Here is a 14,770-nt window from a genome sequence, read left to right as displayed (position 1 = left end):
CGACTAAAACACTCCAGGGACTTTACTGGCAGTCCAGCGGTTAGGACTTCTTGCTTCCACTGCAGGGGATGTGGGTTTGATACCTGATCGGGGAACTAAGATCCCACATGCTGTTCGGTGTGGCCAAAATAAAGAAATAAGACGCTCCAACAGGACCCCTCAGGCTGGTTTCTGCCCTCTGCCCCGCTTCGTCCCCCCAGAGTGGCTTCTCACTTTCTCTGCTCAAGGCACACTGGCCTTCTTTCTGTTCTTGAATAGAATGAGGTTTTCTGGCCTCAGGACTGTGCCCTGGCTGGTCCCTCTGCCCAGAGCACCCTTCCCACAAAGCTCCCCACCAGGGGCCAGTCTCTCTGGTCCAGTGTCACCTTCTCAGAGTGCCCTTCCCTGACCGCTAGACAATGACGCCCGCCCACCCACCCCCGGAAGGCACACGCCATTGTCTCTCCCACCACTGCCTCTGTCTTCCAGGCATTTGAAGCTTCCGGAAATGATTCCACTTGCCAATTGCCTGCGAAACCCCATGGGGGCAGGGACCCTGATGGGCTCCCTGCACCTGGAACAGTGTCTCACGGGCACCAAATAATTTTTCCTTGCACAAGGGCAGCTCCACCACGGCCTCCTGCATTGGCCCTTTCAAAGCTCTAGAGCCCTGGGAGACACCAGGCTCATTAACACTGAGATTAATGACTTTGAGCAACTGGCCCTGTCTCCCAGCCCACCCTCTGCTCACCAGAGGTGGGTCACCAGACAGGAGGAGGGGCTAGTCTGGTGGGAAGTGAGGGGAAGGCATCCAGGTGGGAGCTTGGCAGGGTGTCTGCCAGGCACCTGTGTGGATCCCTCCTGGGGGAGCTCAGCCCTGAGTGGGGGGCTTCCCACGGGCAGGTTCATCCACCTCCCACCTCTCCTCCCCTTGAGGTTGGACGCCTCTCCTGACAAGGAACCTTCCCTCCCATCTCCCAGGCACGGTGGGCTCCTCCCAGGTCACACCTGAGCAAAGGGAGGCTCCCAGAGAGGCGCGCGCAGGGACCAACAGCCCTGGGGGGGTTGTAAGTCCATCCCCCTGGGAGGAAACTGAGGCTCCAAGATGGTAAGCCGCATCCTCAGCGTCTGATCCCAAGCAGTGAGCAAGGGGACCCCGGGGCAAGAGTGGGGACCGAGGCTGCAGAAGCCCCTAGCCCTGTTTGGAATGCACAGGGTCTCCTGCTCGCAGACTCCTACTCATCCTTCAAAACTTGAATCTGGTCACCGGGTGACCTGTCCCACCCACTCTTCAAGCACCACAGGCCTCCCAGGCGAGGGGACCGGAGCTGGGGGAGGTGAACGGGGAAGGGGGAGATGGGGAGGGGAGTGGGACTGGGCACCCAGGCGCGGAGGTGGGCATGGGCAGTGGTAGCCAGATCAGCCACAGGTCACCCCGAGGTCACCGGGGAGGGGGGGCCCAGACCTCAGTCTCCGCCCCTCCCCCTCCCCGCGGGCTCGGAGGGCGGGGGAGGGGGAGGGAGGAGGGAAAGGGGCGGGGCTCCGCGCGGGGGGCGGGCCGGGGCGGAGCGCGGGGTCCCCCGCTGTGCTCGCCGCGGCTGCTGCGCCCCCCGGACGCGCTCGCCGACCCGGGGGCCGGCGGACCGGGACCCGCGGAGGACGCCGGCCGCGCCGGGCCCGAGGCGGGGTGCCGGGAGAGGGACGCAGTGGGCCGGGGCGCGGGCGCCCAGGGGTCCCGGCGCGGGGGCGTCGGGCGCGGGCGGGGCCGGACGTCCCGAGGACCCCCCCCACCCCCAGACCCGACCGGACCGAGGTAAGCGGCCATCGCGGGGGCGGCGAGCGGGGCGCTGGCCAGCCGGGACGCAGGGACCTGTCGGAGCCTTTGTCTGAGGCGCGCGCGGCCCGGCTCCGTGCTCCCCCCCCCACTCCGCGCCGACTCCGGCCGCCGAGTCTAGGGGCGCGGGCGCGTGACCCCGGGGACCCCGAGACCTTCATCCTCCCACCCCATCCCGGGATGAGCGGGCTCCCACGCGCACCCTGTCCAGCCTCCGGACCGGGCCAGCCCGCTACCAGCCCGTCTGCGAGCGCAGGACCCAGACCTGGGAAGCGGAGAGTGGCCGGCGGCTCCAGGCCCTGCCGGGCCGGGCACCACCTCCTCCCCGGGCACACCCCAGCATCCTTCCAGCTGAAGTTCCTCCCTGGAAGTTCCTCCGCCCCACCGCGCCCCTACCCCCTGCCCGCCCCCTCCCAGCTTTTGGGAGAGCGGCTGAAAGAGGTGGGGCCTGCGCCCAGAGGTCACCTCCCAGGGGTCCTACCGTCTGTCCTTCGCCCGGGAGCGCCGGCCTGCGAACCGACTGCGTTGCTGTGGGGCTGGTCTCGCCGAGGGAGCCGGGGGTAGGGGCACTGCAGCACCAAGGCCAGGGGCCAGGGGCGGGGCCAGGCACCCCGGGCCGGCGGGCGCCTGTGGCGCCTGCCTTGGCCGGTGCGTTCCCGCCTGCCTCCTACCCGCGCTCCAGGCAGGGGGTGGCCCGAGGGTCTCGAAACCCACTTTCCTGTGGGCAGAACCACCAGTGAGGACTTTCGGCCAGTCGGGAAGGCTTGGCTGGGGAAAGAGCAGTAGGGAACTTACAAGCTGGCTCAGATGGGTCCCGGGCAGGGCCATCCAAGGGCGTCCAGCCAGCCAGGGCCAGGGGCTCACAGGGGCCTGAGGCCCCAGGAGGACTAGCCGGCTGGCTTTCCAAGCGGATCCCAGGCTCCCTGTGCCCTCCGGCTAGAGCGCAGCCCCTGAGAGGGGTCGGCCTGGCCTTGGGGTTCACACACCCGGAGCCTTCACAGTGCCCTGGGGCCGCAGTTAGAACGCAGTTGCCTCTGAAATAGGGGGGAGCTAAAGGCGGTCGGCCTGGCGGGGCTCCAGCACACGCTTTGTGGACCCTGGACCCGGCTCTCTGTGCCTCCATCTCTCTTTCTGCGAAGTAGGGGCCTTCAGGACTGCTGGGGTAGGGAGAAGACCCCTGTGCCCATGTGCCTGTCCATAAAGTTTAATTAAAGCGGGACCCGGAGGAGGAGGGGCCGGGGGAAGAGCTAGGCTCCGGGCTGCCTGTGTGGAGTGGAGCTGGGCATGGGGGGCTCTGGAGGGTCGGCTTGGAGGACTGCAGCCCAGGAGACAGGGGGCAGCCCCCTCCAGCCAGCCCCCCTTGCCCTGCCAACATGGGAGGTCACACCGGGGGTCCTGGGGCCACTGAGCACCTCCCAGGAGGGGGCCTGGAGAAGCATGTGGGCACAGCGGCCCAGGCAGTATGAGTGGCAGCTGCCCGTCTCGCCCGCAGAGCGTCTGGGAGCAGCGGGGTGGCCTCCTGGCTCCATGCGGAGCACGTCCGCCTCCTGGGTGGCGTGGCCTCTCGGCTAGGCGGAAACCTCAGCGCAGAGGCCGGGTGTGTCCTGGGCACCGCGTCTGTCTCGGGAACACAGGCCAGGGGATCGGAGGTGGATGTCCTCCAGGGCTGGAGGGAGGGGTGCTCGTCGTTACAGACCGCCACGCTGCCACCTGCCCCTGCCCTGGGCCCGCCTGGGAGGCTGGGTGGCTGGGGGGCCCAGGGTGTCCAAGCCTTCTGTGCAGGACCCTGCCCAGGACCACAGCCATTGACCCCCAGTCTGAGCTCCGTCCTGAGTCCTGTTCGGCCCCCCAGCCCCGGATGTGGCAGGAGGTCCTGGGCTGAGCCTGGAGGAGGGGTCACACTTGGCTTCTTGGACTCCCCCCCCAGCATTGCTCCTGGGTACCCATCTGCCGGTCAGCCCCTAGCTGGCAGGGACAGAATTTCCCCAGGACCCACCTGGAAGCAAAGAAGGCTCCAGACTCTCAGACCCCAACTAAAAGTCTCTACGAGAAGCAAAGAAGTGGGGGAAGCCCAGGGGAGGCTGGGAGCAGGTAGACTGCGGCTGGGCTGCTGGAGGAAGGATGAACCAGGCAGAGGTGGGGGTGGGCGTGGCCATGGGCCAAGCTCAGGAGAATCAGAGCGGCTCCGGGCACGGGGGTCCCTCAGGAAGCGGTCCCTCTCCCCGCTTCTTCTGTGGGTCCCCTGACCCGCACTTCCGGGGGGAGGGGGAATCAGGAAGTAGGGATGCCACACTCAGTGCCCGATGCTGCCACGTCTCATCTCTGTGTCCGTTCCCTACAATGAGTGTGTATCCTCTTGGCAGTCAGATAAATGATTAAAGGTTGTTACAAAAACAAACTGGTCAGTATTTTAGGGAAAAAAGCTAGACACCCAACTTCTCCAATGGTGCTGGAGAAGACTCTTGAGAGTCCCTTGGACAGCGAGGAGCTCAAATGAGTCCATCCTAAAGGAAATGTCTTGAATATTCTCTGGAAGGACTGATGCTGAAGCTGAAACTCCAATACTTTGGCCACCTGATGGGAAGAGCCAACTCACTGGAAAAGACCCTGATGCTGGGAAAGATTGAGGGCAGGAGGAAAAGGGGGCGACAGAGGATGAGGTGGTTGGCTGGCACCACCGATGCGATGGACATGAGTTTGAACAAACTCCGGGAGATGGTGAAGGACAGGGGAGCCTGGCATGCTGCAGCCCATGGGGTCGCAAAGAGTCAGACACGACTGAACAACCACCTCCACTGAGGATCAGTTAATAGCTCCTTTCCTCTAAAGATACAGATTGGAACTGAGGCGAGAGCAGGAGAGGAAGGACTTCCCGCCACCTCATGTCGCTGGCCCCAGTACGTGGGCCGTGGTGGCTTGGGGACCCACAGGCCTGGGTCCAGGTTTAGGCCCCACTGCTCACTGCCTGTGAGACAGGGGTGGCGGGGCAGAGGAGCTGTTCACCCAGTCACGTTCGTTTTCATCAGCCGTCAAATGAGTGGATGTTGGAACCTCCTCCCAGAGGGCAGTGGTTCATGGGACACTCGAGTGCCTCACTGGTACACAGAGTGCTCAAACCATCCCTCCCCCACCAGCGCATCTGTTTCCCTCTCAACTGTACCCACCGCCGCCACCCTCATGCAGTCCTCCAGTCTTGCTCCCTGCTGCAGCCGGGGAGCATCGTAAGACACAAGTCACGTGACATCACGTGTCCGCTTAGGTTTGCATCTAGCGCAGTGTTTCAAGATGGGCGGGATGAGGACTCTGCAGTTTCACTGCCGAGGGCCCAGGTTCAATCCCTGGGCAGGGAGCTAAGACCACATAAGCCACATAAGTATGTGGCATGGCAAAAAAAGGAAAAAGAGGGGAAAAAAAAGGATGGGCTGAATAGAGAGGACGGACGGCCCTGCAGGGTGCAGGCCTGGCAGCAGGGCAGTGGGGCGGGGGTCCTCTCCTGGGCTCCCCATCCGGCCTCCTTTGCTTTCTCTGCAGCACAGCCGCCATGGGCTCGGTGGGCAGCCAGCGCCCCCGGGAGGCCAGCGTGGCGAGCACGCCGCACGGGAGCGTGGTGATGAGCTTCAGCTTTGACGGCGGCCACCTGGAGGAGGCGGTGGCCGGGGCCACGCAGGCCCAGGGCGGTAGGACCAGGGGCATCCCGATTTTCACGGACTCTGGTGAGTGAGGGGCAGCGGAGGGTCGGCCTTGGGAGTCCTCCCGAGCCTTCCTGGGATGGGGAAGCTCGGTGGGGGGATCACTGAGCCCGGGAGCCAGCACTGGTCAGGACGGATTAGACCTGCTTCGGTGACAGAGGAGCCCACGGTCCCAGTGCCTTCCCCGACGCCGTGTGTCCCGGTGTGTTCAGGGAAGCCTCCCTGTTAACGTGGACTTAAGTTAAGGTGCACTGACCCGCGTGCAGACTTCCATCTGCAGGCGACGTATGTTATGTTGGCCACATTCATTGGCCAGAGCCAGCCTTGCTTCACTTCAGTGAAGTCCCCGGAGAGAGGACTGATGTGAGATTCAAGGACCCCGTTTACTACCTGACCGTGTGTCCTAGAGCAAGGACCTCACCTCTCTGAGCCTCAGGTTCCCTCGGTGAAGGAAATAGGGCAGGCTTGCAGAGTGGGCAGCGTTCGGGTCTGGAGTCAGGCAGATTTGGGTTCCAAAGAGCTCCCGTCTCTTTGTCTGCTCAGGGACCTTGGGCAAGTCAGGGAAACACACTAACCCTTTCCCCAGGGGATGCGAAGTCCTTGTGCGTTGATGTTCACACCTCTTCTTAGCTCCCTGAAACTTAAATACTGAGATGCAGAGTTAACTGTTACGAACACACCTTATGTTAGATGATACAGGGGTGAGAAAGTGAATAAAATAACAGCATTTGATTACTGTAGCCCGCCAGGCTCCTCTGTCCATGGAGTTCCCCAGGCAAGAATACTGGAGTGGGTTGCCATTCTCTTCTCCAGGGGATCTTCCCGACCCAGGGATCGAACCCAGGTCTCCCGCATTGCAGGCAGATTCTTTACCATCTATGCCACCAGGGAAGCCCTAATACATATACACACACGTGTTCATATCAAAATAAGAAATGCTCAGTCAGTCCTCCTGTCTGGCTAGTCACATGGCTATAGCTGGTATTTATAACTACTTTCTCCCACCCCCCACCCCACATTCCCTGTGCCCTCCACCAGCACCTTAGCTGGTCAGGGCTCTTATCCTGAAGGCTCTGGAGCACTAGGAGTCCTGCTAGACTTGGGTTGGTGTCATTTGCCATGGACTGTATCACAGGAAGCGGATGTCCTGAGAGAGGCCATAAGGAATCTCCCGTCTTCCAGACCCACACGTGGGAGCACCCGGATGTCCCCATGATGGTCAGGATCAGCCCCCCGCCCCCCGCAGTTGCCACAGCAACCCCGTCCTCTGCACAATCACCGTGTCTTGGGGTGGAAACATCCCGCCCTTTGGAACGCAGCCCCCTGCACCAGCGGAGCCTGGAGACATTGGGGTGGGAAGCGCACATTTTGCCGTTGTTGTTCACTCAGTTGTGTCCAACTCTTTGTGACCCCATGGACTTCAGCACACCAGGTTTCCCTGTCTTTCACCATCTCTCAGAGTCTGCTCAAACTCATGTCCGTCGAGTCAGTGATGCCATCCAACAATCTCATCCTCTGTCGCCGCCTTCTCTTCCTTCCCTCAGTCTTTCCTAGCATCAGGGTCTTTTGCAGTGAGTCGGCTCTGGATCAGTCAGTCTGCATCAGGTGGTTGAAGGATTGGAGCTTCAGCTTCAGCATCAGTCCTTCCAATTAATATTCAGGACTGATTTCCTTTAGGATTGGCTGGTTTGATCTCCTTGCTGTCCAAGCAACTCTCAAAACTCTTCCCAGCACCACAGTTTGAAAGCATCAGTATCCCTAGCTAGGGGACCCCTACAGATCATAGTGACTGGGCCCACTCTCACTTCCGCCATGGTTCCTGGGTATGAGAACGCTAACTCTAGGAGAACCAGCCCCGTATATTGGACCTGGACTTGGAGTGTAGACAGCCTCCCAGAGAACACTGTCTCAGCCCCACTAGTTCTTGCCACCCAGCTGGCCCTGAACTGAGTCTGCAAAAAGCCATTTCAGTGTTCTGTCCAGCCAGGCGCTTCAATGGCCATGACGATGAGAGTCACAGCGGCGGTGAGGGTCACGGAGGTGGTGGTCTCTTGGTGACGGACGGCTGCTGTGGCGAAGGTTGCTCTGGTCGTGGCGTGGGTGGTTGTCGATCTAGTAGCCGCGACGGTGATGACTCGGGCGGCAGTGGCCATGAGGGTAGACAGTGGCCCGGTGACCGTGACCCTGGTCCCAGTGGCTGTGATGGTGATGCCAATAGCCGTGATGCATGGTTGGCTTTGCCACCCTCGGCTGTGGGGTGGATGGCAGCCGGGGTGACAGCGGCCAGGGTGACGATGGACCACGGAACAGTGATGGTTGTCGTGATGGTGGTATGATGGTGACAGCCGCCACGGTGTTCTGTAACTTTTGATGCTGGCCGTGATGGCAGTGGTGTGGGCAGCGGTGGCCAGAGGGATGGAGAGTGCCCACAGTCATGGCTTCAGTGGCTGAGCATTAGGAGCGGCCATGCTGAAGGTGGTCACGATGGGGGGTGTGGTCCACTGTGCCCGTGGCGGCAGCCTGCAGCCTCAGTGTGGTGGCCGCGGCCACGCGTGGGCCCGTCCACATCTCACCCGGAGTCTGGGTTTGTCGGCAGAGGAGCCGGTGCCTGATGACCGCTACCACGCCATCTACTTCGCGATGCTGCTGGCCGGCGTGGGCTTCCTACTACCCTACAACAGCTTCATCACCGACGTGGACTACCTGCACCACAAGTACCCAGGTGGGCCCCCAGCCTCGTCCTGCCATCGCACGCTGCCCTGCTCACGCGGCTTGGGCCTGCTGCCCTCCAGAAACCCTTCAGGCAGCACCCTACTCTAGGGGCCCATTTTCTTCAAACCCTAGCTCGGCTGTGAGTTGCTGCATGACCCCAGGGCAGCCCCTCACCCGCTCTGGGCTGTTAGCCCCTCTGGGGCAGGGGGAGGAAGCAATGCTCTGTGGGGGCAGGTGCAGAGCCTGGGGCTCCCCGGAGCCCCGGCTGCCTCCCCGGCTGCCTCCCCAGCGTCCCCCCACCGCCCGCAGGAACCTCGATTGTGTTTGACATGAGCCTCACCTACATCCTGGTGGCGCTGGTGGCCGTGCTTCTGAACAACGCGCTGGTGGAGAGACTGAGCCTGCACACGAGGATCACCGCGGGTACGCTGCCCGCTGCCCGCCCGGCTCCCAGCATCCCCTCTGGCCACCACACACGCCTCCATCCCCTGCACCTCACTCTCCTTGTCTGTAAGATGGGCGCACCTCCTTCTAGGAACGTCACAGGTTCCACTATGAAAACCGGGTCTGGCTCGTGGGGTGCAGTACACGCTGGCATGATGCCCACACCTGGGGAGGCTGCTGTGTGCCCCACGTGTGTCCCGGGGCCCCTGCTCTCCCCTGCTGTTTCTCTCCCATTTGTCTCCATGGTAACATTCAGCTTCAAAGTCCAGCTCAAAAGGCGCTGCCTCCAGGAAGTCTTCCAGGTGCCCCGCTGAGACCTCTAAGATGTCCTGCGCTCCCAGTCCTAAGGGGAACGGCAGAGAGAGAGCACCTCAGACCTGGCCCTGTGTGGGGTGAGGGGGCTCCCCCAGCCCCACCGCTCACTGCTCCCCTCTCTGGCTTCTCCCCACACAGGTTACCTCTTAGCCCTGGGCCCCCTCCTCTTTATCAGCATCTGCGACGTTTGGCTGCAGCTCTTCTCCAGGGACCAGGCTTACGCCATCAACCTGGCCGCTGTGGGCACCGTGGCCTTCGGCTGCACAGGTAGGACTGGGGGGCGGGCGTGGGCTGAGTTGTGTGCCGGGGGCGTGTTATACAGGGCGAGCCAGGCTCAGGGCTGGTGTGCGTCCACATGCACACGGGCATGTCCACTTTCACACATCACACACTGCACACCCATAGGGCTGCGTGCGCTGGGCACGCAGTGTCAGAGCACACCCCCTGCACACATGTCCACACGCCCAGGAGTCTCATGCGGACATTAAGGCACCGCCCTGGTTTTCTCGGGCATAAGCTGTGCTTCATATTTCCATGCACATATTTCCAGGCACATATTTCCATGTCAGTGTTTCTCTCGGGCAGTAGCTTTCCAATTTTTTTAAAAAAAAGCGTTTTATTGAAACTATTTCACACCTGTGAAAAGTTTCAAGAATAATACGATGAGTTCGCATATACCTGTCACCTTCGTATGGTTGTTCGGTCGCTGAGTCACATCCAACTCTTTGATCCCGTGGAGGGCAGCAGGCCAGGCCTCCCTGCCCTTCACTATCGCCTCGATTCCCCAATTGTAAACATTTTGCTGCAAATGCTTTCTTTCCTTCTCTGGCTTTCTCTGTCTTTCCCCACTTCTAAAGTAGATGTGTATATAAATTTCCCCGTACATATATATAAATAATGAACATATAAATATAAGTAATACATATATATAAAATAATGAACGTTTTCTCTTTAAACCCTTCAGGAGTTACTCCAGATGTCATCACACTTTTTGCCTTAACACTCACAGTTCAGGGCGTTTCACTACAGTAATAGTTAAACCTAAGACATTTCTCCTAGAACCGTGTCTCAGTTCAGTTCAGTTGCTCAGTCGTGTCCAACTCTTTGCGACCCCACGAATCGCAGCACGCCAGGCCTCCATGTCCATCACCAACTCCCGGAGTTTACTCAAACTCATGTCCATCAACTCAGTGATGCCATCCAGCCATCTCATCCTGTCGTCCCCTTCTCCTCCTGCCCCCAATCCCTCCCAGCATCAGGGTCTTTTCCAGTGAGTCAACTCATCGCATGAGGTGGCCAAAGTATTGGAGTTTCAGCTTCAGCATCAGTCCTTCCAATGAACATCCAGGACTTATCTCCTTCAGGATGGACTGGTTGGATCTCCTTGCAATCCAAGGGACTCTCAAAAGTCTTCTCCAACACCACAGTTCAAAAGCATCAATTCTTCAGCGTTCAGCCTTCTTCACAGTCTAACTCTCACATCCATATATGACCACTGGAAAAACCATAGCCTTGACTAGACAAACCTTTTTTGGCAAAGTAATGTCTCTGCTTTTTAATATGCTATCTAGGTGGGCATAACTTTCCTTCCCAGGAGTAAGCGTCTTTTAATTTCATGGCTGCAGTCACCATCTGCAGTGATTTTGGAGTCCAAAAAATAAAGTCTGACACTGTTTCCACTGTCTCCCCATGAAGTGATGGGACCGGATGCCATGATCTTAGTTTTCTGAATGTTGAGCTTTAAGACAACTTTTTCACTCTCCTCTTTCACTTTCATCAAGAGGCTCTTTAGTTCCTCTTCACTCTCTGCCATAAGGGTGGTGTCATCTGCATATCTGAGGTTATTGATATTTCTCCCGGCAATCTTGATTCCAGCTTGTGCTTCCTCCAGCCCAGCGTTTCTCGTGATGTACTCTGCATATAAGTTAAATAAGCAGGGTGACAATATACAGCCTTGACATGCTCCATTTCCTATTTGGAACCAGTCTGTTGTTCCATGTCCAGTTCTAACTGTTGCTTCCTGACCTGCATATAGGTTTCTCATGAGGCAGGTCCGGTGGTCTGGTATTCCCATCTCTACAATTGCCCAAATCAGGACACTGAACACTGATATACTGTCATTGAATCTGTAATCCATGTTCAGATTTCACAGACTGTTCCTATAATGTCCTCTGTAGTTTCTGTCTTTCTGACCCAGGACCACGTGCTGCATTACTGGTAGTGTCTTTAATCCAAGTGGCGCTCAGTTTTCCTGTCTTTTATGGCAGCAATGTTTGCAAAGGCCCAGGCCAGTAGTTTTGTTGATCATGACTTCCATGAAGAAATGCATTTCACATTATGACCCAGCAAACGTGTGTGTGTATGTGTGTTTATAAATGAAATCAAGGCTTTGTGAAATAATATTCTCAATCCAGGCTTTGTACACAGGTCTGTTCTATTTTTTAAAAAATCCTGGTGACAACCATGAGATCCTCGTGTGCCAGTCCTGCTCCAGGGTTTACTTCTAGGCGTGGAGTCATTAGATGATAGGGTGTGAGCCAGCGTGGTTTTATTTTGCCCAGACACTGCTGCAGTTCTGTCTTTAAATATATATATATATTTGGTTGCACCGGGTCTTAGTTGTGGCGGGTGGGATCTATTAATAGTTCCCTGACCAGGGATTGAGCCCAGGTCCCCTGAATTGGGAGCAAGGAGTCTTGGCCACTGGACCACCAGAGAAGTCCCTGCACTTCTGTCTTATTGGTCAGGATGAGAGAGGTTATGCTTGGGAACAAATGAGCCCAGAAATCTCAGTGGCTTCGCAGAACCAGTCTCACTCCTGCCTCTTGCTGCACGTCCAGGCTGTCCCTGGGGACTTTCCAGACTCACTGGTACTGACAGTGGTTCTCCATTTGTAGCCCGTGGCCTTGTCTGTAGCTGCCCCTGGGGGAGAAAAGACCGGAAGACCAAGTGGGCTTTTCCTGCCTGGTCCAGGAGTGATATGTGTCATTTCTGCTTGGCTGTCAATGACCAGAGGAGGTGGGGGAGCCTGGCCAGTCCAGGGTGGGGACACGGAAGGCAGGCAATGCTGTTTCCACCACACCCCACATGGTGGTTGGACCACGTCCGTCTGCCCCCAATGGTGTTCATGTCCTTTCCCCACGCTCTTGCCAACACAAGTGTTCTTGAACTTATGAACAGGTGACAGGTGGTGTCTCACGGTTACTACTCTCTCTCTCTCTCAAGTGCAGCAATCCAGCTTCTACGGGTACACAGGGATGCTGCCCAAGAGGTACACGCAGGGGGTGATGACAGGAGAGAGTGAGTATCTGCAGACCCCAGGAGTGGGCGCTGGGCTTTCTGGGCTCCGAGAGCCTCTCCCTGGGCCTGAGGTGGGGCTCAGGAGCCCTGGGCACCTGGGGTGGGAATGCCTGGCGGGAAGCAGGGGCGGGACTCCCAGGAATCTGGTTGTGAAGGGCGTGGCCTCTTTGGTGTGCGGTCCTCTGGGATGTGAGGCGCAGGTGCCCCTCTGAGCGTGGGTCTGGAGTGTCTCGGAGCGCCTGTGTGAGGCATGTGCTGTGTGTCTGTGTGTGCCCACACACATCCACACACGTGATGTCAAGTGCTGTCCCTCAACACCAGGCCCTCCTCGAGGCCCTAGACCCACGAGCCACCGCCACTTAGCATCTGAGACTCACTGTCCCAAGCCCACCGTGTCATTTCCCACCGCCTCAGTGAACTGCACCCCCACGCTCAATCTGAAAGTTACTCAACACCCCATCCTTCCACAAGTCGCGAGGGCCTGCCTGCCTGCCCGCCCTCCGGCTGATCCCTCCTCTCCAGCCCCGGGTCCAGGCAGCCGACCCCCTCGTGCGGTGCCCCCGCTCCACACAGCGGCAGCTCCTCCCTCCACACAGCCCCAAGCAGCAGGGGCCCCCAGGAAGGTATCTGGCCTGCTGTGACCCCCGCCCCCATCCACCTGGCTTGAAGCCCACCACGTCCTTTCAGCTCCTCAAATAGAAACACGCAGAGCTCATGCCAGCCCCCTGCCAGGGATGCTCATCCCCGCCCTCTTCCCCCGCCCCAGGTCTCTGCCTGTACCCCCAAATCCTGGTGTTCTTCTATGAGACCTTGGGGTCTCTCCCCACCAGCCTCATTAGGAAAGGGCCTGTGTGCATCATCCCCACTGTGTCCTCAGGCCGGGACGGTGCTAGGCACACAGCAGGCACTCCATCTTTGCTTCCAGCGGGGCGGGAGCGGGTGTGAGCAGGCGGCGGGCCGGGAGGGCGGTCTGCATGGACACCTCCTATGGGCAAGTCTTAGGGCTGCCGGCTAGCTTGTGGGGCGGGGCCGGGGCGGGGCCGGGCCGGCGGGGGCGGGGCCGGCGTCACGGCCCCTCCTCCGCAGGCACGGCGGGAGTGATGGTCTCTCTAAGCCGCATCCTCACCAAGCTGCTGCTGCCCGACGAGAGGGCCGGCACGCTCATCTTCTTCCTGGTCTCCGCGGGCCTGGAGCTGCTCTGCTTCCTGCTGCACCTGCTGGTGCGGGGCAGCCGCTTCGTGCTCTACCACACAGCGCGGCCCCGCCACTGCCGCCCGAGCCGCAGGGCCGGCTACCGGGTGCACCACGACGTGGCCGCCGAGGACGTGCACTTTGTAAGTCGCGAGGTCGGGGCGGGCATCTGGGGGCCCCCGGGCACGGCCGCCACCCTGTCCCAGCCGCGCTCCCCATCCCGCTTGTCGTCTCAAGCTCCAGCTCCTTCTGTGGCCCGAGGCGCTTTCTCACGGGCCATCCTTCCTCACGTGGACCACGGTTCCATCCCTCGGTGGCACGCATGTCCGGGGCCTGAGTCCCCTCTGGGTATGACAGCCCCCGAGTCCTTCACACACACACACACCCCACGTCGGCTGTGAGGGACCACACCTGCAGCCTGGGCGTCCCCGTGGCTGTGATGGCCCACACCTGCGGCCTGAGGTCCGCGCGGAGCCGTCCTGGGGGCTGGGGCGCGCTCTGGTGGCGGCAGGGCCGCGTAGCCCGTAGCCCGTGGAGGGCCCAGGGATGGCAGGTGTGGGGGCTAGGCGCAGGGGAGCCGGGGAGCCGGCCAGGAGGAGGTCAGGGCAAGGGGAGCCAGAATGTTCTCGAAGGCGTTGTTCCAGCGAGTCGCCCTCGCTGGGCCCTGGACTGGGGACACAACAGTGAGCCAGAGACCGGCCCACAGGAGGCCAGTGACAAGGCCCAGGTCAGAAGCTGGGGCCCCCTTGATGGTCAGGGAACTTCCCCGGATGGCTCTGGGCTGAGACCTGACCCGTGCGGCCGGAAGGGCATGGGGGGCAGAGGGGAGCGCAGGCCCAGAGGCTGGGCGGTGGGGAAGAGCCTGGCGTTTTTGCCCAACAGCAGGAAGCAGTGGGGCCTCGGGACCCGCGCGCAAACCCCGCCCCCTTCGTCCTCCCTCCAGGAGCACCAGGGCCCAGCGCTGGCCAACGGCGGGTCCCCGAAGGACAGCCCCGCCCACGAGGTGACGGGCGGGGGCGCCTACACACGCTTTCGACGTGCCTCGGCCAAGGATCAGGCGCAGCTGGCCCTCCTTCCGAGGTGGGCGAGCCGGCCCGGGCGTCGGGTCTGCGCGCGGGGCGGGGCGGGGTGGGTGCTCCCGCGGGCTGTCGGCAGGGGCCCCTGGGCTCGCGGCCCTCTGACCCCGCCGGCCGCCCACAGCCCTGCTCCTGCACCGCTACGTGGTGGCCCGCGTCATCTGGGCGGACATGCTCTCCATCGCCGTGACCTACTTCATCACGCTGTGCCTTGTTTCCGGGTCTCGAGT

At 60.4% G+C, this 14,770-nt stretch overlaps 1 protein-coding gene across 1 annotated transcript in view; it reads left to right on the top strand.

The window, feature by feature from the left end:
• Window positions 1-1,525: 1,525 nt before the first annotated feature.
• SLC29A4 (solute carrier family 29 member 4) overlaps window positions 1,526-14,770 on the top strand; it is a 16,341-nt gene continuing 3,096 nt past the window's right edge. The window contains 10 exon segments of the mRNA XM_043915556.1: window positions 1,526-1,792; window positions 5,345-5,526; window positions 8,099-8,224; window positions 8,524-8,637; window positions 9,112-9,240; window positions 12,199-12,273; window positions 13,360-13,607; window positions 14,408-14,494; window positions 14,496-14,544; window positions 14,665-14,768. Of these exon segments, the coding sequence (XP_043771491.1) occupies window positions 5,355-5,526; window positions 8,099-8,224; window positions 8,524-8,637; window positions 9,112-9,240; window positions 12,199-12,273; window positions 13,360-13,607; window positions 14,408-14,494; window positions 14,496-14,544; window positions 14,665-14,768 (1,104 nt within the window). The 5' untranslated portion in view covers window positions 1,526-1,792; window positions 5,345-5,354.

The sequence above is a fragment of the Cervus elaphus genome, chromosome 10, assembly GCF_910594005.1.
Source record: "Cervus elaphus chromosome 10, mCerEla1.1, whole genome shotgun sequence".
Lineage (NCBI taxonomy): Eukaryota > Metazoa > Chordata > Mammalia > Artiodactyla > Cervidae > Cervus > Cervus elaphus.
Note: the sequence above shows the minus strand (reverse complement) of the source record. Positions and strands in the feature narration are given on the sequence as shown.